This window comes from Panulirus ornatus, chromosome 12 (assembly GCF_036320965.1).
Source record: "Panulirus ornatus isolate Po-2019 chromosome 12, ASM3632096v1, whole genome shotgun sequence".
NCBI classification, from domain to species: Eukaryota; Metazoa; Arthropoda; class Malacostraca; order Decapoda; family Palinuridae; genus Panulirus; species Panulirus ornatus.
The window spans coordinates 25,811,735-25,836,711 of record NC_092235.1 but is presented as its reverse complement, the minus strand read 5'-3'; the positions used below and the strand labels follow the sequence as shown (position 1 = coordinate 25,836,711).

General features: G+C 46.8%; 1 protein-coding gene across 6 annotated transcripts in view; it reads right to left on the bottom strand.

Moving 5' to 3' along the window:
• Positions 1 to 7,116: 7,116 nt before the first annotated feature.
• Positions 7,117 to 24,977, bottom strand: part of sim (bHLH transcription factor single-minded) — a 97,041-nt gene continuing 79,180 nt past the window's right edge. For all 6 annotated transcript variants that reach the window (XM_071667559.1, XM_071667562.1, XM_071667558.1 and 3 more), the window contains 6 exons: positions 21,168 to 21,285; positions 20,311 to 20,396; positions 13,220 to 13,419; positions 12,729 to 12,835; positions 12,139 to 12,286; positions 7,117 to 11,313 (listed from right to left, as the gene is read on the bottom strand). In XM_071667559.1, the coding sequence (XP_071523660.1) occupies positions 10,404 to 11,313; positions 12,139 to 12,286; positions 12,729 to 12,835; positions 13,220 to 13,419; positions 20,311 to 20,396; positions 21,168 to 21,285 (1,569 nt within the window). In that variant the 3' untranslated portion in view covers positions 7,117 to 10,403. The remainder of the gene's footprint in view (positions 11,314 to 12,138; positions 12,287 to 12,728; positions 12,836 to 13,219; positions 13,420 to 20,310; positions 20,397 to 21,167; positions 21,286 to 24,977) is intronic.

Sequence of the window (24,977 nt, the reverse complement as noted above, 5' to 3'; positions counted from 1 at the left end):
AGACACACGCACACACACAAATACAGACAAACACGCACACTCACACACACACGCAGACAAACACAGACACACAGACACAGACACACGCAGAGAGCGGGCGTGTCTTATCATCCACACCAACGAGGGGAAAAATCGACCGTTCGCCTCCCCTCCGTCTGAGGTTGCAGCTCCCCCTCCCCTCCCCCTTCTTAGGTCCTCCCCCCTCTCCTCCTGAGGTTCTCCCTCCCCTTCCGTCACCCCCTCACCCGTGCACATCCCTCCCCTCCCCTCACTCCTTCTTGACCCGTGTTCATCCGTTCCCTCACCTTCCTCAGGTACTCCCCTCTCCTTCCTTCCTCTCCCCATGCAAGGAGTTTCCCACGCCCCCGCGAGAGCCCCTGGGGAGAGTATCTTGGCTCCGTCCTCCCCCCCCCCCCCAACCCCACCGCTCCCTCCAGCCAGGCTGGGTTACGTTACCTCTGTTGTTGTTGTTGTTGTTGTTGTTGTTGTTGTTGATGATGTTACTACGTCCCGTGTGACCCTCACACCACTCCTCCCACCAGGTGAGGTCGTAACGAGGGAGGTCACAGTGGTCAGGAATACTGGGCCAGGGCGGGAGGTAATTGGCTCTAGATTCGTTGAGAATGGAGAACGTGAAGGGGGAGGGGATCAGGGTGTCAATTCCCCTCCGACCTTCCGTATGGGAGAAACTCAACCATCCCCTATGGTGAAGGTGGACATTTCCGAGGTGGAGGATCTCTTTCTTTTTTGCGCCTGCCACAGTCTCCTGGCAGGAGTTTAGAGGGTGGAAGAAAAGATATAAAAACTGGTAGAATCAGGAGAGCAACAGGCGAAACGGAAGAAGGAAAGTGTGGTAGCTGGGAGACCAGACCTTGAACCACATAACATTAAACTTTGGGAACTCCAGGCCCGCGCTCGAGGCGTGCAACAAGTGTGGTAATGTTGGATTAACCACAGACGACACAGCTGAACCGGAACAATAGCTGATGGAGAGTAAGTATACTTGGATATGAAGTTAGGGACGCGTGTGAGAACATCATTAGACAACTGTGTCTCAGAGAGAGAGAGAGAGAGAGAGAGAGAGAGAGAGAGAGAGAGAGAGAGAGAGAGAGAGAGAGAGAGAGAGAGAGAGAAGTAAGATGTGAGGAGAGATGCTAGACAGATGGTGTTCAACAGAAGAGATGATGTTATTTGATGGTGTTCAACAGAAGAGATGATGTTACTATGAAAGAGACAACGAATATTGGTAGAGTAAATAGAAGATGAGGAAGGTGAACCAGAGAGGGATAGGTCACCGTGCTAAGGGTCGGTGATGCCATGACCGCCCTAGCCTTCCCTCCCTCACACTGGCAGGAGAGTCAGGCGGGAACCCAGAGATGCTCAGCATCCCATGATGCCGTGTGACCTTAACCCGCCCTACTGACACTCACGTGACCTTAACCCGCCCTCCTGACACTCACGTGACCTTAACCCGTCCTCCTGACACTCACGTGACCTTAACCCGCCGTCCTGACACTCGTGTGACCTTAACCCGCCCTCCTGACGCTAGTGTGACCTTAACCCGCCGTCCTGACACTCACGTGACCTTAACCCGCCTTACTGACACTCGGGTGACCTTAACCCGCCCTACTGACACTCGTGTGACCACCAGACAACTCCTCGTCACTCGCGCCACCACAACACTGTGATATGTTGTCAAATCAACACACGCTGTGTTCAGCTGCGCCCAGTGACGGAGGGGGTCACCAGAACACCCCCCCCCCCACACACACACACACACACCCACACACACACACACATACACACACACACCCACACACACACCCACACACACACACACCCACACACACACACACACACATACATACACACACACCCACACACACCCACACCCACACACACACCCACACACACACATACACACACACCCACACACACCCACACACACCCACACCCACACACACATACACACACACCCACACACACACATACACACACACACCCACACACACACACACCCTCCCAATGTTTTTACTTAGCGAGGGTAAGAAAGTATTTCATTTTTTGTTTATATTCTTAAGTTCCCCAAATCTGACGTAAACTAGCCTAGGAAAACAACATTGGTACGGGGGACCTTCAGCTGACACTCTGAAGGTAATCATAGACTTTTTTTTTTAATCCACGTGAAGTTCTTAAAATAAACACAGGATGTGGGTTGTCATCTATACACATAAACAAAAAAGGCGTGCATCGATATCCGGAATCATAAATCATATTTGACCTTTTTTTTTATAAAACCTTTTTTTTTCCTCTTTCGTTATGTTCACCTCTGACCTGTGTGAGTGGTGTGTAAACACAATGACATCATCCACAAACACGAACGGTAATTGGTCAGTCCCTCGTACGTACGTACCTTGGCTCAAGGACAACACACACACACACACACACACACACACACACACACACACACAACTTAAGAAATGGAATCAAAATATTGTTTTTATTACACGTTTTACCTCACCCAACATAGCATGATATGTCCCGTAATGTGGGCGAGGGGAGGACCAGCTCATACACATCGACTCGTAAATGTTTGTCTGTCGTACAATATACATATATATATATATATATATATATATATATATATATATATATATATATATATATATGTGTGTGTGTGTGTGTGTGTGTGTGTGTGTATTTTGAGACGGTCAATATCTTTGGGTTAATGGAGAGTCATTTGGTAGTGAGTCCGTCTTCGAACGCCCTCACTTCAGTACTGAACATACTTCAGGATGATTAGTTAAGATGTAGAGACATGAGAAGGGATTGCTGGATGTGTTGGGTACGGAGAAAGAAAACGACGTGTGGTGGTGGTGGTGAGAGAGAGAGAGAGAGAGAGAGAGAGAGAGAGAGAGAGAGAGAGAGAGAGAGAGAGAGAGAGAGGACCCAGGTGATGTGTGTTTGTTCAGGTCGTAGCCAGAGACGCGGGGGCCGCCCCGGTTACCCGTCCCGTTGGTGACACAGTCCCAGGCTTTACCGGGAGCCTCCCTCTGGCCGTCCCGAGGGATCGTGCTGTTGCCATGGTTACCAGGGCGGCAGGAGGGGAAGAGAGGCTCATCCTCCACCTCCCCCTGACGCGGGATAACGAACCTTGGGGCACGGTGGCCACAAGGGCGAGGAGGAGCGCGGGGGCGCAAGGAGGGCGTGCCCCCCAGGCCTCCGCCAAGCCAGGATTCATAATTTGCTGCCGCTGTAAGACTGGCGAGGTTTTGTTAGGTTATGAATAAGTTTATTAAAATTCAGATCCACGTTATTCCCCCAGCGTGTGTGTGTGTGTGTGGGCAACCCCCCACACAACCCAACCCCCCCACACACACACAGAAAAGGTCCTGAATGTGGGCAACTCTCATGTCGGTATATATATATATATATATATATATATATATATATATATATATATATATATATATATATATATATATATATATATATATATATATACAACCTTCGTGTAAATTACGCCGTGTGTTGCCAACCCCACCCCACACCCCACACTCCACACCCCAGAACCCCACAACTCCTTAAGGGCTAAATCAGCGTCACGATTTACCTACTGGTTGGATACAGTCTGCCTCGGGAACCCGGAACACAACAACAACAACAACAACAACAACCTGGATGGCAGACTTGTATTTCGTGGCTCGGCCACGCCCCTCGTGTGTTGTACATAACAACCATGGCCCAAAATCTGTTCATGTCGTTAGGGGTCAATTTATAATTACGTGGTTATATACAAAGATCATTAAGGGTCATTTTATAATTACTGGGTTATACACAGAGATGGTTAAGGGGGTCAATTTATAATGACAGGGTAACATACACAGATCTTTAGGGTCAATTTATAATTACGAGGTTATATACACATAGATCGTTAGGGGTCAATTCATAATTACGTGATTATGAACACCGATCTTTAGGGTCAATTTATAATTACGAGGTTATATACACATAGATCGTTAAGGGTCAATTTATAATTACGTGATTATGAACAAAGATCGTTAGGGTCAATTTATAATTACGTGGTTATCTACACACATCGTTAGGGTCAAAGATAATTACGTTGTTATATACACAAGGATCGTCTGGGGTCAATTCCATTACAGGGGTGTAAACAATACACCTTCGAAGATGACAAAGGTATAATATAAATATATCTGTAAGTAAATTTCGACGATAAGAGATAATACAGAATACAATTTTATGTATTTCTACACAACTCCTGTAACTACGGAGAACATCATTAATCCATGAAATTCAACATACCCAATTATGACGTTATTTCATACATACGTCATTATGGTCTTCCTGTATCGCTCACACGACTGTATTATGTAATGACTGTATCCTATACACTCAACCTCTGTATAACAACCCTGGTCAGAGGCGCTACCGGACTCTGCCTGCAGTGTATTCTACACCGAGAGAGCGAGAGGCCGACTAGGGCCATGTTCTGTCACCGTCAGTAAACGTTACTACATTCGCCCCCAAAAGTAGCCTACGTTCCCCTGCTCCTGCGTGGAGCGCAACCTCGAAGCTACGATAGACTTAAATGGGCTCCTTGGGTTACATGATATAATAATAATAATAATAATAATAATAATAATAATAATAATAATAATAGAATAATCCCTAGTCAAATTATAGTATTTACACACACACACACATACACACAAACACACACACACCCACAGTTGTTACCTAGCTGTTCAACGCCAAGCTTCCAATAAGGATCTTGTGCGTTCGTGCGCGCGCGCGCGCGCGCGTGTGTGTGTGTGTGTGTGTGTGTGTGTGTGTGTGTGTGTGTGTGTGTGTAAGTAGACCCCCCCCCACACTGGGGTCAGGCCAACATATCATCGTTGTTTTTTTTCGTCTTGTGGACGAGGGAATGATATGTCGGGGGGGGGGGGGGGGGGGGGCAGTGGTGTGTGCTCAGAGCGCAGTAAGCACCCTCACTTGTGTGGGATGGGGGGGGGGGGTTGTTAATGATACATTAACCCTACACACACACACACACACACACACACACACACACACACACACACACACAAAGGTTGTGTTTTGAGTTTACGACACTGCAACCCCCGTTAAGGCGAGGTAGGTTGTGTGAGGTTAGGACACAGTAAACAACCCCCGCCCATTTTTTTCTTCTCATAGTACTTTGGCTGCCGTGGGGTGACCTCACACCACAGGGGCTGCCCTGTCGTGACGTCACGCCAACACTGGTCCCTCTGTACCTTATCCTTAATACTACAACCACAACTACCATTACTAAAACAATTACTGCTACCACAACTACTACAATCACTCTACTATTACTCCAACGACCACTTAGACTACCACCACAACTACTACTACTATAACAACCACAACTACTTGTTACAACTGTTATAATCATTCATCTCCACTACGCAGAAGGATCTGCAGTGAAGGCGGCTTCCTTCACTGCAGATTAAGACTCCTTGAGCTGGAGCCTCCACACACACACACACACACACACTTACTTGCTATAGGACTAATTAAAACAAGGGAGGTAGTAGGGAATTAACCCCCCCCACCCCACCAACTCCTCTCCCGGCTCGACCAATCAGCGAGAGACCTCCTCCCCCTCCTCTGCTGACGTCAGCGGGCGCCAGGAGAGACGCTCGCCAGCAAAATTGATTCGCAATCAATATTGTCTCACTCTTGGCGGCCTCCCACGAGGCTTTGAACTTGGGTGAGGTTAGGTGGTCAAGATGCACGAGGTTGGTCAGACGATGGATGCTGGCTGAACCTCACACGTTATGGCCTCAGTAATTAGGTTAGGAGGGCACAACATCCCAGCTACCTAGGGTACAGCATCCCAGCTAGCTAGGGTACAGCATCGCAGCTAGCTAGGGTTCAGCATCCCAGCTAGCTCGGGCTCAGCATCCCAGCTACCTAGGGTTCAGCATCCCAGCTAGCTAGGGTTCAGCATCGCAGCTAGCTAGGGCTCAGCATCCCAGCTAGCTAGGGTTCAGCAACCCAGCCAGCTAGGGCATAGCATCCCAGCTAGCTAGGGCACAGCATCCCAGCTAGCTAGGGCACAGCAACCCAGCCAGCTAGGGCATAGCATCCCAGCTAGCTAGGGTACAGCATCCCAGCTAGCTAGGGCACAGCAACCCAGCCAGCTAGGGTACAGCATCCCAGCTAGCTAGGGTTCAGCATCCCAGCTAGCTAGGGTACAGCATCCCAGCTAGCTAGGGTTCAGCATCCCAGCTAGCTAGGGTTCAGCATCCCAGCTAGCTAGGGTTCAGCATCCCAGCTAGCTAGGGTACAGCATCCCAGCTAGCTAGGGTACACCATCCCAGCTAGCTAGGGTACATCATCCCAGCTAGCTAGGGCACAGCATCCCAGCTAGCTAGGGCACAGTATCCCAGATAACTAGGGTACCATATCCCACGGAGCTACAGGTTACAATTGGGATGTGAGTGTTCCATACTACCATCATGTCTCGTGGTGTATCCCAAATGTCTCGCAGTGTTCCACTGTCTCGCGTCTCTCCCTCCCTGGGTCTCGTGTATTTACACTTACATCAATTTTTGTCGTCATATTTACATACGTGGATGTCGTGTCTCACAGTCGCATGTTTACAATCATACTCGTACCTTCTGGTCTGGGGTCGTGTTTACTGGCCACGATGGATCGTATTTACCTGCATAACTGTGGCCAGAAACCAGGCCATATCTCCGAGTGGCCAAAGACTTGGCCATAACACCGACAGTGGCCAGAGACCTGGCCATAACACCGACAGTGGCCAGAGACTTGGCCATAACACCGACAGTGGCCACAGACCTGGCCAAAACCGAGTGGCTAAAACCTGGCCATAAGTGGCCACAGACCAGGGCCACTCTATACGAGCAGGCATCAAGCCGTGGCCACACTGGACGTGTACGAAACTGTACAAGCGGGAGGTATGTAGGGTAACTAAAGCCCAGGTCCTGACGTCATACACTCCACATGATCGAACGAGCAATCTAGTGACGTCATTACAAAAGACAATAACAGGACAAATAAAACGAAACTTTTTTTTTTTTTTGGAAAAGAGAAGTTTTATTAATATCACATTCATATATTACATTATTTACAATATCATTTTACTGTACAAGACATAGAAACTTGACTGGGGGTTTGCATACACACATACGCACACACACACACAAACAATAATTCACTCGTTTACTGTAAATAACAATGTAAAAAAAAAATAGTAGTCCAGGATATAGTTATTTACAGGGTAGATGTGATTCACTTGGTAACACTGGTAGATACACTTGTCAGATTCACTTGGTAACACTGGTAGATACACGAGTCATTCTATTTCTCGATTTGAAAAAAAAAATCATTTTGATAAAATATAATGCCCGATTCAGTATTTCATTAATCTATTAAACATATATGTATTCATATACAAAACTATATAAAAGTATTTTTGGAGTAATAAAACAAAGTACATAGGGAATGTTGCCTGATATACGACAGTTTTTTCTTTTCTGTTGATAGACTTGCTTTTGCCAGATGTACAATGATGCAGTCATGAACGAGGTCTTCCTAACGAGCCAGGGTTGTTGCTTGATGCACGATAACTCCCCGTGATATACGATAAGTGTTGCCAGATGCACAGTAACTGCCCATGATATGCGGTGAACACTGCCAGATGCACGATAACTCCCCCGTGATATACGATAAGTGTTGCCAGATGCACGATTACTGCCCTTGATAGGTGATGGACACTGCCAGATGCACGATAACTGCCCGCGATATACGATAAGTGTTGCCAGATGCACAGTAACTGCCCTTGATATGCGTTAAACGTTGCCAGATGAACGGTAACTGCCCTTGACTGTGGTGAACGTCGCCAGATGCACAATAACTGCCCTTAACATTCGGTGACAACTGCCAGATGCACGATACATGTACGTTTAATTTCTCCATAAAAAAAAACCGGATGTCGATGGCTAAAATGGTTCTGAGTTTCACATTGTCACCGTCGAAAGCGCGCCAGATCCTTCACCGTGTGTCAGTACGTGGCGGTCAGCAGACTACGAACACACTAAGCCGTGGAAGATGTTCAGCTGCTGACACAAGTCTCTGACACCGTACACGCCAGAGTCGAAGCAGGTTTTCTAGCCTCAGCGCACGATGATTAACGTCATTCACACATCTCTTCCACTACATCTTGACGGGATCCACTGGTCTGGTCTGTTGCTCCTTGAATTCCATGGTGTCGAACCCTCTATCTCAGGGATGTCGAACCCTCCTCTGTCTCGAAAGATCAAGAGAGACCGAGGGTTCGAAACTGCTTCGACCAGGCGTACCCTAAGGTACATCATATACGTCTCCAGACTCTGGTCCACAACAGTACTAACACCGTACCTTGTGTAGTTGATAAGAGCCAATTCGTGTGTACTCAGTGGTTCACGATGGTCCATAACCACAGCATTTAGTGCATGAGGACCGACCGTACAATCAGCAGGAGTTTGCGCCCACACCGAACGCACTGTGGACGTCAAAAAGATCGCGGGCGGGGGAGGAGAAACTTAGAAATTCAGGCGCGAAATGTGAGCTGGGGGGCGGGAACCCGCCAGTAGCCAGAGGTGGAGGCTGTAGGAGAATCCCAGTCCTGGGCGGAGGCTGGGGTCTGCTTGGGTGCGAAATGATCAGGCCCCCAACACCAATGGGTCGTGTTGGCAGTGCCTGGTTAAGGTTAGGTTAGGGAAATGAATCGTGATTGGCTGAGCACGATTCCCGTTACCAGACGCGACCAATGACGTTACAGTGATCACTCTCCCGTTCCTGTAATGGGCCGGCCATCCAGTGCGTCTGTAGTACCCGGACGTACGACAGCCTCCAGTACGTCTGTAGTACCCGGACTTACGACAGCCACCAGTACGTCTGTAGTACCCAGACGTACGACAACCTCCAGTACGTCTGTAGTACCCGGACGTACGACGACCTCCAGTACGTCTGTAGTACCCGGACGTGCGACAGCCACCAGTACGTCTGTAGTACCCGGACGCACGACAGCCTCCAGTACGTCTGTAGTACCAGGACGTTAGCACGTCAGCTGCTGCGTGTGTGACGCGTCGCCAGGGTTGGGTTCCCGTCCTGTCGCCCCCCGGCATCCAAACACGGGTGGGCCCTAGTTCGCAATGCCCCCCCCCCCCCCCCTCGAGCACGACGGTTCGAACCCCTCGGTTATGACGGCCCGAGGCCTCGGAAGGGGTCAGGTCAAACGTTAGCTCGTCATACTCATGGGTCAAACCATCGTCTTGAAGGGGTCACGCCATTAGACATGAAGCTACAGACTCTGGCTTGTGGGGGTCCCACTTGTCCGAGGTGAGGCCCAGCGTGTGTGTGTGTGTGTGTGTGTGTGTGTGTGTGTGTGTGTGTGTGTGTTGGTTCTATGTAACAAATAAAGAATAAAACTCGACCTTTCGTGTGACTAGATGCAGCACTGGTAGCGGGTGGGTAAGGCAGGAAGGAGAAAGGGAGGAAAAATTATATACATAATCATACGATTCTTGTATTCATACGAAGGTCGATCTAATACATAACTTGATGTGAGAAAACGCAAAAAAAAAATAATAATGATTTTACTCGTGTTGTTTGAGGTCGCTGGTGATGAAGGGGGAGACGAACACCAACTGCTTTTGGAGTAATTAGCATAAGAGAGTGGAATTGCGTTGGGCAGTTAGCGTTAATGACACCAGTGACAGACAGGGAGCGTCCAAATTGTAACTGATTGAGGTCATTAATGTAATTCACGCTGCAAGGTTAATCATTGGGTAGAACCCAGCACACATGAGAGACAACAGCCAATGAGCATCCAGCAGTACATCTTATTTTTTTCTGGTCATAATCTAAGGGTTATCTCTGTTCTGGCTAGAGTGTCAAACGCCACTCTTTAACTTGACGACGACACACGGGTTCGAGCCCTGAGTGCGTGGCACACGGGGGGTGAGAGAGAGAGAGAGAGAGAGAGAGAGAGAGAGAGAGAGAGAGAGAGAGAGAGAGAGGTCAAGGAGGTTGGGGGGACCCTCGTGCTAAGGGACCCTCCTGACCTTCACGTACAGGCCCGGACCTTGACCTAACTCCAAAAGAGCGATGAACCTTGACCTTAGCTGAACATCCCTGACAACATGGAGGGGGGGGGGGTGTTAGGGGGTGTGCCCCTTGGGGAGGGGTGTAGGGGGGGTGTAGGGCAGGCGTAGGGAACACACACCCCCTCAGGTCAAGGGGGGGGGGTTGGCGGCCCAGACCTGGTGGGTGACCTGCATGACCTGGGGTTGGGGAGGGGGAGGAGGAGGGGGGAGGGGGGGGTGTTAGTGTACGAACTCATTCTGTGCGTAGTATTGTTGTGCGTCGACGATGACGGACGTGTAGCCCGCCTGCGGGAGGACGTGGCCCTTCGTGGCCGCCATGGCCGCCTCCGTGGGCGTGGTGGCCAGGGCGGCGTCCACGTAGCTGTACACGCCCCTCACGCAGCTCCCCGCGCTCCCGCCCACGCCCACGCCCGTCGCGTACTGCACCTTGTCCGTGGCGTACTGGAGCTTGTCCGTGGCGTACTGGGCCTTGTCCCCCGCCACGGCCGCCGCGTACTGCAGCTTGTCCGTGGCGTAGAACTTGTCGTGGGCGTGGGCGTAGTAGTCGTGGAGCGGGTACATGGGCGTAGTCAGGCTACTGCTGCTGCTGGTGTTGTAATCCTGACGGGCGTCCTCCGAGGCGGAGGAGCTGCCTGACCCCTGGCTCCAGGGGCGCTCCTCGTACCCCCCGGCGGCGGTCGGGGCGCCCTTGCCGCCGCTGTAGTGGCAGGCCGCCGCCGCCGCCGCCGCCACAGCCACCGGGCCGCCCACCAGCGGCGAGGGATCCAGCGGCGCGCTGCTGCACCCACCGTACTGCTGCGTCTCGCCCCTGACGTACCGCTCGTCGTACACGTCGTAGGACGGCGGGTAGCACGTCAGGCGAGGGTCGGGGTATGGCGTGGGGGGCGGCGCCCCTAGCGGCGGTGGGGCTAGGTAATGCAGGGCCCCCGGGGCGTCCAGGGGCGGCGGGGCCTCTGGCAGCGGGGCCTCGGTGGGTGCTGGGGAAGGGTAGGGGGAGGTGCGACACTTGAGCCGCCCCCCGCCGCCCATGCCCTTCACCCCAGCGTCGCCGCCCCACCCACTGGCCTCCTCACCACGCCCGCCGCCCACCTGCTCCCACGACAGCCGCCCCTCGCGAGCCTCTACCTCACTGTACGTGGACACAACACCCGTTAGTCAACAACTGTACACACCTACAACCTACCTGTACACACACCTACAACCTACCTGTACACACACCTACCTGTACACACACCTACAACCTACCTGTACACACACCTACAACCTACCTGTACACACACCTACACTTGTCCTACATCTCTACACACCTACAACCTACCTCAGTACACTCATACACTAGTACTTGCTGTACAAACACACCTACACCCTACCTCTATACGCTCCTACACTTGTACTACATCTCTACACACCTACAACCTACAGCTAAACACTATCCTACAACCTACACTAATACACCTCTACAACCCTGATACTTGTTTTACTCCTTACAAGTTAGTGTGCTACAGTCTACATTGTATTACTTTGTATCTTACACCCAGCACACCTTCCCTCTACACCTAACACCTGTGCAGCCAACATTTGTACACCCTTAACACCACACCTTGCACCCGTATACATGTGCACACTACACCCTCCACATGTACAACTTGTACACTACACTCAACACTTGTCCTCTATGTACACCAAACCATCCACCTGTACACAACCCGCGGAGTACACTCCACGTGTACACCCTGCACACTACACCCAGCATCTGTACATTCCAGGGTAGACCACACCCACTTCTACCCATCACAATTTACCCTTTAAGCCACCACACCCGGGGGGGGGGGTCAGGCTGGGTACTGTTACAACACACACACACACACACACACACAATCAGGTCATTACAGACCGGCTATGAACAGCTAACGAAACTACAGTGGGAACCAGCACGTGTCACGCAGCCACCCACCTGATGACGTAGTTAACAGCCACAATACAGTGGGGTCTGGATGACCTGGAGTTGTGTACGATGGTGGCGTACGTCTGGATCCAGACCCAGCCTCCGTCGCGCGTCAGGAAACGGTAATACTTCGTGGTCACCTGGCCCTTCATCAACACTGCCGGGACAATGGTTCGAATCTCAGAACGGACGTACGTGTGTGTGTGTGTGTGGGGGGGGGGGGGTCATGGTCTTAGGTGGGTTAGTGCGTGACGTGGTTTCTCTATTGTACCGTGAGGACGCGGGTTCGATCCTGAGGCCAAGGGAGGGAGGGAGGAGGGCGGGTTTTTAGATGGACGAGGGAAGGTGAACAAGCCCAGAGAACTTAGTGAACATGAACATTGAACATACTACAACATGGGATGCTGAGGTGAACGAAAGGAGTGAACACACGAGAACATTATAACAACATAACATATCATAACATGAACATGTCACACAAGAACATTATAACAACATAACATATCATAACATGAACATGTCACACTAGAACATTATAACAACAGCGTATCATAACATGAACATGTATGAACAGACATCGAAGATGTCCGAGAACTTACACATATGGTGTGAGAATCGCATGTGTAGCATGTCACACCCATGTATGTACTGGTACAGCGTCTTCTCTATCAGGTCCTGGGGTTCGAAACCCGTTAAAACTCCCACTCTGTCACAGGGAGAGAGAGAGAGAGATATTGGTCGGTGATACACCCTGAATTCACGAACAAATAATAACTTTAAAGAGATAAATAGAGATCTTTAATTAATAACTGAAGATAGTTCTTTATATAATTATAAATAACAATGGGATTTTGTCAAAAAATAGTACTATATAATGGGAGATGTTGAGGCATCTGACCAACAGATGGCAGGGCTCGAGGTGAGGTGAGGAGGAGCATTAAGAGTGGAAAGCTCTCAACAGTTACATATAACAGCAATGGAAACTATGATGGAATCCCACCGCGAGATGGCAGCATTGGCACAGCAAGTCGGGCAACTCTGATAACGCCATACACGACGTGGAATCCCACCGAGAGATGGCAGCACTCACCTCGCGTCTAGGAAGATGAGCTTAAGGTCGAGTGACGCCCTGAACATGAACATATTGGAGTGCATCTTGATCTCGGTGATGGCCGAGGGGGGAAGAGAGTGGCCGACGGCTACGAGGCCCACGTTCTGGTAGCAGCTGTCGTAGGGCGCCATGTCCAGCGTGTAGTGCTTGATCTTCAGGTAACCTGAACAGTGGATCACCTGAGGACGATAAGGGGGCAAGGGAGGCTGCTGAGATAAGGCTGATAACCTGATAATGATGATGATGAAGAGAGAGAGAGAGAGAGAGAGAGAGAGAGAGAGAGAGAGAGAGAGAGAGAGAGAGAGAGAGAGAGAGAGAGATAAACAAAGCCACGTGAGTGAGACAATGAACGCTGCTCGCTAGACGAAATAAAAATGTCAGAGCGGGTTGGTCGATGTCCTCTCTCTCTCTCTCTGGGTTTATATGTACACACACGTACACACGCACGTGTACACATGGACCTGCGAGGGCTGATGTACACACACACACACACACACACACACACACACACACACACATATGTAGACATGAACCCGCACGATCTGCTGCATGCACGTACATAAATACACACACGTACTGAGACATATGTAAGTTCATACACACGTCATATATAATCCGTACACACACACACACACACACACACACACACACACACACACACACACACACACACACACATTGTTCTTAAGGGTCATTATTCCAAAGCTTCTGCCGGGTTGGTCGTCTTTAAGACGATGAAGGTAAATAATTTCAACACACAGACCAAAAGACAATAGATACAAATGTACCGTGTGAGGTGTGGTACAGAGGTGTACCGTGTGAGGTGTGGTACAGAGGTGTACCGTGGTGTGAGGTGTGGTACAGAGGTGTACCGTGTGAGGTGTGGTACAGAGGTGTACCGTGGTGTGAGGTGTGGTACAGAGGTGTACCGTGTGAGGTGTGGTACAGAGGTGTACCGTGGTGTGAGGTGTGGTACAGAGGTGTACCGTGTGAGGTGTGGTACAGAGGTGTACCGTGGTGTGAGGTGTGGTACAGAGGTGTACCGTGTGAGGTGTGGTACAGAGGTGTACCGTGGTGTGAGGTGTGGTACAGAGGTGTACCGTGTGAGATGGTACATTCTTGATAGATGATTACATAACCCAAAGCTAATTCACGTACCTCTAATTACACAGTTGGTAAATCATTATACGACTCAAAGGGTAATTTGGATCCTTCTAATTATACCAAGACTCTGTAAGCGTCTCTCTCTAATTAGGCATCTAACAACCAGATGAGTAGCTCTAACAATCTTAAATATAGCTCTAAGAACCGGCCACTTCTAACATGCAGCTATAAACCTTCACCACTTAGCTCCAGAGCGTAAAAGGTTAGCTCTATAGCACACGGATAGATCTCAGACTCTGAGCATAGTCTATCGACCCTTGTCAATAATCTTAGAGCTTTCTATAAGTTATAGAAACCTTGAAAATATATTCTATACGTTAACAGTAAGCTGTATAGCTTCACTTCACTGGTTTAGCTCATACCATATAGCTTCAGAAGCCTGAATGTTAACTATAATAACTCAGAAAGCTAAGCGTATTGCTCTATGAGTTAGCTGTGTGGGTCTAACCTCTAACAAGGAACTACACTCGTGATTGTTAGCTTCGTATCTCTAACAATGAGACCTATAGCTCTAACAGCTACTTTGAGAGAGCCCCTGAAGCTAAACATATAGCTGGCACTCGCTTCTATAGATTTTTAACATTTAACTGTTAAAATGAATGGTTCAATGAACTGTAAGTAACTACACAGTCTTAAACAGTTAATTTCAGCCAGTAAACAGGGTAGAGAGAACATGGGTAGCTCAGTGACTGGTAACTGACGAATGCTTCCAACAGCTAACTAGACTGTTAGGTAGGGAGTCAGCTAAGGGCTGTTACAGTTAGATCAATAGTTCTATAACAGTTAGAAGACAGTCTCATAGCACCAATGACTGTTATCATTCCTATATTGCTCTAATAACTACCTGCAAAGAATGTCCAAATCAAACTGGCCAGTTCTAACAAGCAGTTAGAAGGATGAAACAGTCCTAACAACCAAATTAGATCGCTGTCACAGTCCTAACAAATGGTTAGATAGCTCTAGCAGTCAACTGTAAAGTTAGAATACTCATTTACATAGCTCTACCATCGTTAGATACCTCTAACAACCAGTTAGATAGCTATACTTGTCAGCTATCCAGTCCTAACTTTCTACATTAGTTCTAACAAGTCCACTGCATACTTAACAACCTGTCACATAGTTCGGGTAACAATCGACTGTTTAGCCCTAACAACCGGTCAGTTAGCTGTACCGGTTAACTGCTGTCCTAACATCGTTAGACAGCTTTTAACAGTCACTCGTAAGCTCCAATTAGCTAACTTTAACAACCATACACGTCTGTCAAAGTTAGTTTATCACTGAACTGTACAGTCTGCAGTTCAAGCCAGCCATCTAACAGCTACAAAGCTATAATCAGCTAATATAGCTGACACATAGCTGTCAGTATAAACATGAAATAATGTAATTTCTTGGTTTCAAGGTAATCTAATGTAATTCCTTGATATCAAGGTAATATAATGCAATTCCTTGGTATCAAGGTAATATAATGTAATTCCTTGGTTTCAAAGGTAATATAATGTAATTCCTTGGTATCAAGGTAATGTAATGTAATTCCTTGGTTTCAAAGGTAATATAATGTAATTCCTTGGTTTCAAAGGTAATATAATGTAATTCCTTGGTTTCAAAGGTAATATAATATAATTCCTTGGTTTCAAAGGTAATATAATATAATTCCTTGGTTTCAAAGGTAATATAATATAATTCCTTGGTTTCAAAGGTAATATAATATAATTCCTTGGTTTCAAAGGTAATATAATATAATTCCTTGGTTTCAAAGGTAATATAATATAATTCCTTGGTTTCAAAGGTAATATAATATAATTCCTTGGTTTCAAAGGTAATATAATATAATTCCTTGGTTTCAAAGGTAATATAATGTAATTCCTTGGTATCCAGGTAATCTATATACGCAGGCATGTGTCGTCTCAATAGAACCAGGTATTCAACAAGGTTCCAGTATGTGGTTTTATGAACAATAAATCCTCCTCTGGAGACGATATTAACGAGGGATTTTATACCCCAAGAACAGTTGGAGAAGACTAACTAATTCCCTCGTCGAGGGAGAGAGTCAACGGTCAGAGAAGTGCAAGTCACCGTGGAAGATGTTCCCGCGGCCAGCGGGGTCGCCATCTTGGATTTTTACTCGACCGACAACAATGGAGATGGAGGAGGAGGAGGAGGATGGTGGGGGGGGGAATATGTGATAAAACCTCACGCACGTACACCGGAAGTCCTGACGCATATGCATGCGATGCTCGTCCTTCTTGGGACTACGTCGCCCGGGGGGGATTAAAGTCGGAAGTCCTCTCCCTTTTTAAGCATTCCAGGTTGAGGGAGTCAGTCTGGGGGCCCCCGCCGTCCGTGCCTGATGCTCCAGCGCGGGAGATTATGGCAACACTGGGGTCGCCCGTCTTCGATACCTTGCGCGCGCTCCCGGCTTAGACTTCATCACACTCCTCACCCCGATAATAACATGCTTATTTACGCAATAAACATGACCCCCAGTGATGGTGATAATCTAAATGCAATTAATGTACAGTCCGTCGAGAGCTTTTTATACAAAATGTATGAAATCAAGAACCGATTCCAAAGGTTGTTTGTATAAAATGCAAATAGTGGATCATTGGGTCGGTGTGTGGAGATGAGGGAAGGGATTCGGAGGAGACTTACCCGGGGTCCCTACCTACAACTGTTGTTAACCGAAGGAATTTAACTCACGGGAAGGTTAAATCTACAGGATCCAGCTAATGGAAACGTTAAATACGGTGGTATCCTGTTAATGGCACAGTTAAATCCTATGGATCCAGCTATTAGGAAGGTTAAATCTAGCTAATGGGAAAGTTAAATATACAGAAACTTAACACTGCAAAATTTAAATGTAATGCCACTTAACTCCTGGTAATGGTGGTCAGCTGGGGTAGTGGGAAGGTGGTGTAATGACCAGGTGAGGCTAGTGGCCTGGTGATAGTGGTTTAGTGGGGTAATGGCAAGGTAAGGTGGTGGGGTAGTGGATAGGTGAGATTAGTGATCAGGTGTAAGTGGCATGAGGTTAGTGGTCAGGTGAGATGGTGGGTAAGAAGGTTAGTAGGTAGGTGAGAGTAGTGGCCAGGTGGAATAATGGCCAGGTGAGGCAGTGGCCACGTGGGGTATTGGCTAGATCAGTTAGTGGCTAGGTGAGGCAGTGGCCACATGGGGTATTGGCTAGATCAGATAGTGGCCAGGTGGGATACTTGCTGGACATAGTGGCCAGGTGAGGTGGTGGGGTAGTGGCCAATGAAGTGGTGGCCAGGTGGGACGGTGACCAAGCAGGATAATGGCCACATGATGAGGCGATCAGGTGAGGTAGTGGCAAGAAGAAATGGTGGCCAGGTAGGGTAGTAGCAAGGAGGGTAGTGGCAAAGTAACGTGGCGGTAAGATAAAGATAGTGGCCAACTATGTTAGTGGCCATATACTAAAGTATCAAGGGGAACAGGTGGTCATATGGGGGGGTATTGGCCAGGAAGGGTATTGGCTTCGGTGGATCAGTGTCGACTTGGCCATTACTCCAGCAACCCAGTTCTCAGGCAAGTCAGTGAGTCTGCACGATGACTCTCCTTGACTCCCACTCTGGCAGATCCCTTATGCAAAGTTGTGCAAAGTCATTACTCCAGGATGAATGCAAATTCTGTGATGATCGCCAATTCATGATTGCCTGTATACCCCGGGTTCTGGCTATTTACGTAAGCTTATACTTTTGCTACGAGATAAAAAGTATATATATACTTTTCTAAAGCGTATTGTACAACCGATCGTTTTACACTATTCATCGTGAAGGGAGAGGGAGAGGGTGTAAGGCTGAATGACAAAATGGCGCCATTGGTGAGGGTTAGAGGGAGGGAAGACGCCATCTTGGATGAGGCGTTTGTTTATCTCCTTGAACCGGCCGCTGGCAATGCTACAGTGTTGCTAACTCCCGGCCAACGTACGACCCTTCCCAATACTCTATCACTATAAATCTTACTACGAAAATTACGGTTACATCCGCCATACTGAAAGTCAAAACAATTTCGACGATGATGTGCGAGAGTAATTTCATTTACATTTACGTGAGATACACGTAATAATTAACATACTTGAGGTTATCCTTGGATGGGATCTGCACACGTATCGGTAACACTGTGGTGACGTCATGGCAGAATGTCAAGTGTTGCAGAAAAGATTTTGTTTCTTTTTTTTTTTCATTTTATTCAAATAATATTTACAGAAGCTGCAAGAAATAAACGTCGTCAGAAGAGCATCATGAACTTACTACAACATCATATAAGGTACTAAACACCTTACAACACCCACACATAAGAGGATTATTATAAGATCAGATTTTATAGTGTTTGATCGCTTGATTTACACGAAGGTTGCTGAAGTCACACTTTTTTTTTTTTATCTATAAAAATATGATACGAAAATGAGCTACTCTGGGTCGCTATGCTAACTCCAGACTGTACAACATGGCGTGTTCCACTCGTCCTTTGCATCAAGAATAATACTTGTGGTAAGTGGCGCGCAACAACACACTTTACACTTTACCACACTTCACACTTACATGTGACACACAATACCTTTTATATTCGCTGGTCTGTGTCGCCCTCCACTGGCCAGTGCTGGGAATAAGTTAAAAAGTTCATTGATCTTAGAGATATACCACCCATATATATATATATATATATATATATATATATATATATATATATATATATATATATATATATATATATATATATATATATATCGTCACCACACAAGATCAGAGGTGTGGAGTAATGTTCATAGATAAATTATCGTTCGTCATCCAGACGTATTAATTACAATCTAGTACACAGAAACCTCCCCACCCACACAATGTAATAACCCACTTGAACTCTACTGGAGAGGGAGTTCTAACCCCCCGTGACCCACCCTCCATTTTCTTCAACTTCCTCTACTCTCGAACAACTTTTAGAAGATCATGTGTGTATTTTCCCAACATTCACAACCACCACAGGTTATGATTCTACGCTTATGTATCATAAATTCATTCTTCTCTTAAACTATCAAAGTTGTTTACAACTCATACAAATATCTTACTCAAATTCATGTTATGAACTCGGAATAAACTTTCACAGTCAACACCACGGAAAGTGGCTCAAAACTTTTCAAAACTTGTGATCAAGTCACGCCTTACTCCTCCTTATTCCAGACACGTTGCCACGTGACACTCATTTTGATTTTCAATTGTGTCGGCATCATCAGCATATTGACAGTGAACCCCAAGTGTTTATCCTGTGAGCGGTAGCGCAAAAGAATTACAGAGGTCACAATGGGAAGGGGGGGGGGGTCTTCAGTCTGACCCCAGTGGCTTCATATTACATAGGATGTTACAGTTCATTACAGACGTTTCATTACATGCGTTACATAGTTTCATAAAGTGGGTTTTACAGACTAGATGTAGAAAGTAGATATTCACGTTGGACAATATATAACTTTTTAAAAAGGTGGTCACCCCACACACAGCCCAGTACACACACGAACCACATACTTTATACAGGGCTCGAACCCACACACAGCCCAGTACATACAATTACGAACCACACTCTATATACAGGGTTCGAACCCACACACAGCCCAGTACATACAATTACGAACCACACTCTGTATACAGGGTTCGAACCCACACACAGCCCAGTACACACACGAACCACACACTCTACACGGGGTTCGAACCCACGACTTCCAAACATCCCAGCTCAGAGCTCTGGCACATTCTGTCACCGATTCTTAGTATACATTTAAAAGAATTCTCTCTTCAATAATACATAACAAGTATACATATACTGACGGTATACATAAACACCCCCACTCCATCACTACTCATACATCAGGTCAGAGACTCTCCTCATACCTTATATCTTACCTTATAACCTCCAGTTGTAAGGCCGGCGTTCCTTTTCGCTAAGACACACTTCATTCGGATGAAGAACGTGCGTTCGATCTCCTCGTCTGTGAACGCACAACAAAAGAGTCAAAATAATTAAAATGATGAAGAGAAAAGAATTACACAGACACATTCTAACCAGACACAGACACACACAACGAAGACGCAGACATACACACATAAACACACAACACAGACACACACAAACACACACAACACAGACACACACAAACACACATAACACAGACACACAAACACACACAACACAGACACACACAAACACACAGACACACACAAACACACATAACACAGACACACAAACACACACAAACACACACAACACAGACACACACACAAACACACACACACAACAGACACAGACAAACACAACGAAGACGCAGACATACACACATAAACACACAACACACACACACACAAACACACATAACACAGACACACACAAACACACAACACAGACACACACACAAACACACAACAGACACAGACAAACACAACGAAGACGCAGACATACACACATAAACACACAACACAGACACACACAAACACACACAACACAGACACACACAAACACACATAACACAGACACACAAACACACACAACACAGACACACACAAACACACAGACACACACAAACACACATAACACAGACACACAAACACACATAACACAGACACACACAAACACACAACACAGACACACACACAAACACACAACAGACACAGACAAACACAACAAAGACGCACACACACAACACACAACACAAAAAAGACACACACACACACACACACACACACACACATATGTATAGTCTTACCTTGTCGGACGTAGGGTGAGTGGGCCACGGGTTGTGGTGTGAGGTTCAAAACAGCCGTCATTTCCTCGTGGTCGGCTGGATGAATGTATTCATAAATACTGTTGCCTGTCAGCTCCACCTGTTGTGTGGGAGAAGCAACGGGAGACTACTGTTACCACCTCTGTTGTTGGGCTGTTCAGCACGAGGCTACGAGCTGTTAACTGCTAACAACATCAAACTACCGATCGTTGTTACCGATTTGCTCCGAGTTGTTAGCAGGATTTGAACTACCATGATGTCATTGGATGATGATGTTAATGTCAATGATTAACAGGATGTTAATCTAACATGGTAAAATCATTCAGATAAAACCATTACTAACTGGGGAGAAAATGCTGTTCATATTTAACCAATAACAACATGTAAGATAATGCTAATCTTCAATATTAACAAGGTATGTTAACCAGTCAAAAGGTGAAGCGATCTTTAACACGACACCAATTGTTAAAACCAAAATATTAACTGATAAAGATGACATTAATAAATAAAGATGTTGATTAAACAAGATACGTGTTATCAATAAAGAACAAACAAGGTTAACATGGAACTACTTAGGACCTTGGGGTCAATGATGGTTGTACGAGAGATGACCAGAAACGACCCAATTCGGTAATTAAGACAAACAAACCCCATAAACAAAGGTAAATAAAATTTGGATTAACCCACCCACACACAACAAAAAAACCCCACAAAACAAAACAAAAAAAAACCCCCAAAAACAAAAAAAAAAAACCCCTTAAAATAAATAAAAAAAACCCACCTTACAAAAAAATAAAACTAAAATTTTAAATAAACCCCCCCTTACAAAAAAAAACAAACCCACCATACAAAAAAAAACAACCCGATAAAAAAAAAAAAAACTATAAAAAAATAAACCCCCCTAACAAAAAATCCCCAAAACCCCCCCCCCAAAACAAAAAACACACCAACCCTTTTTAAACAATTATTTAAAAAAAATACAACCCAAACAAAAAAAAAACAAAACCCAAAAAAAATAAACCCACCCAAACCCCAAACAATAATTAAAAACCCACAAATTTTAAATAAACCCCCACAAAAAAAAAAATAAAAACCCACCTATCAAAAATCCCAAAAAACCCCCCAAAATAAATAAAAATTTTTAACAATAAAAAAACCCCCACCTAAAACAAAAATACAACCAACCCACCAAATAAAAAATACAACCACCCCCCCCAATAAAATAAATACAAACCCCCCCCACCCAAAAAACCCCCCCCCTAACAAAATCAACACCCCCAAACAATAAATAAACCCCACCTGAAAAATAAAAAAAACACCCACCCCGATCTAAATACAAACCCCCCAAAAAAAAAAAAACCCCCCCCGAACAAAAAACAACCCCCACCTTTAAAAATAAAACCCAAAAACCCCCATACAAAAAAAACACAGAAAAAATAAAACCCCCACCCAAAAAAAAAACCCCCCCCCCTTCCCCCAAAAAACCCCCACCCCCCTTAAAAAAAAAAACCCCCCCCCCACCCCCCTTTCTTTTCAACACCCACCTGATACAATAAATACAACACCCACCTGATACAATAAATACAACGCCCACCTGATACAGTAAATACAACACCCACCTGATACAATAAATACAACACCCACCTGATACAATAAATACAACACCCACCTGATACAGTAAATACAGTACTGTATCCACGTTATCTATGGTAGCACTGGCGGCATGAACAGGCCTGCGTTAATCCCTTACTGGATAAAGATCACACAAGAGACTCCCTCTCTCTCTCTCTCTCTCTCTCTCTCTCCCTCTCTCTCTCTCTCTCTCTCTCTCTCTCTCTCTCTCTCTCTCTCTCTCTCTCTCTCTCTCTCCAGTACAAACAAACATCACTTGTAATTCCTACAAATGTGACAAAAAGAAGAAAAAAAAATCGTTATATTTTTTTATGCTGGCGAGGCGCTACCATAAAAAAAAGGGTCCCGCGTCCTCTGGCTCCGTCCGTTATGCCAAGAATTCAAATCTCGCGCCAAATTGCCCTCGTATATTTCCCGCCAAATCCCCGACATCACAATATTATCTCCAGCTCAACTTCTCATCTCCCGCCCGTCACGTGCCATGTGCTACACACACACACACACACACACACACACACACACACTACTGGAACCTTACGACACTATTGGAACCTTACGACACTCCTGGAAGCTTTCGACACAGCTGGAAGCTTACGACACTCCTGGAAGCTTACGACACAGCTGGAAGCTTACGACACTCCTGGAAGCTTACGACACTACTGAAAGCTTACGACACAGCTGAAAGCTTACGACACAGCTGAAAGCTTACGACACAGCTGGAAGCTTACGACACAGCTGAAAGCTTACGACACATCTGGAAGCTTACGACACAGCTGAAAGCTTACGACACAGCTGGAAGCTTACGACACAGCTGAAAGCTTACGACACAGCTGGAAGCTTACGACACAGCTGGAAGCTTACGACACAGCTGAAAGCTTACGACACAGCTGGAAGCTTACGACACAGCTGGAAGCTTACGACACAGCTGGAAGCTTACGACACAGCTGGAAGCTTACGACACAGCTGGAAGCTTACGAATATAACTGACTTCCAGAATTTACTGGAAATGATTTGGTCCAAAGCTAATGTCTCACAATGAACGTGTCTACACAATTACCCCAGGACAAATTTCTATGTGAAAGTGGCCTCAGGGATGCGCTAACTCCAGTAGCAGGGAAGTGTGGGCTGGGGTGAGAAGTTCTCTCGTGTAACCTCTGGGAGGCGGAGTCCGGGTGTGTGTGTGTGTGTGTGTGTGTGTGTGTGTGTGTGTGTGGCATCTTATTCACTTTATCGTATGTGTATGTATCTACACATCTACGTATTTATATGTTTACACATGTAATTATTCATGTGTATGACTTTGTCTACACGTCTGTATGTATGCATGTATGTACGTGTATCCATGCGTATCCGCCGCGTATATGTGCGTTACGTGGCGACCTAACATTAATGATACGCTCAGTTATGCTCGCACAAGGGCTTTAAGTCTCATTTTAATCCCCCCTACCCCTACCTCAAGCAAGCCCCCCTTCCCATCCTTTACGCCCGCTAGTCGAGACGCCCTTCGTCCACTGTGGCGCCGCCCGCCCGTCCGCCCGCCCTTCGGGGAACTTCGCTCCCGACAAGTCGTTCACTACGCCCGTCGAGCTGGTATAGAAGTGGCGTATGACCCCTCCCTCTCCCCCCCCCCCGGACGGTCGTTACCACCAGCAGTAGAAGGACCCCCTCCACTCCCCCCACCACAACCTCAGGGGCGTTAGCGACGGCCTGGGAGAAAATAATAATCCATCGCTTTCGATAAAGTTCTGAATACTTCAGTAAAGCTAACCTCTACCCGCACTGTGAGGTTACGACAGCCACCCCTCCAGTAACGTGAGGTTACGACGGTCACCCCTCCAGTAACGTGAGGTTACGACGGTCACCCCTCCAGTAACGTGAGGTTACGACGGTCACCCCTCCAGTAACGTGAGGTTACGACGGTCACCCCTCCAGTAACGTGAGGTTACAACGGTGACCCCTCCAGTAACGTGAGGTTACGACGGTGACCCCTCCAGTAACGTGAGGTTACGACGGTGACCCCTCCAGTAACGTGAGGTTACGACAGCCAACCCTCTACAGAGTCATGTGGGTTACGACAGTCATCCCTCCAAACACTTACTTTCCACCATGCCCACCCCTTTAAGTCCTATATTTACCCACGGCCCACACCTCGCGTCCATA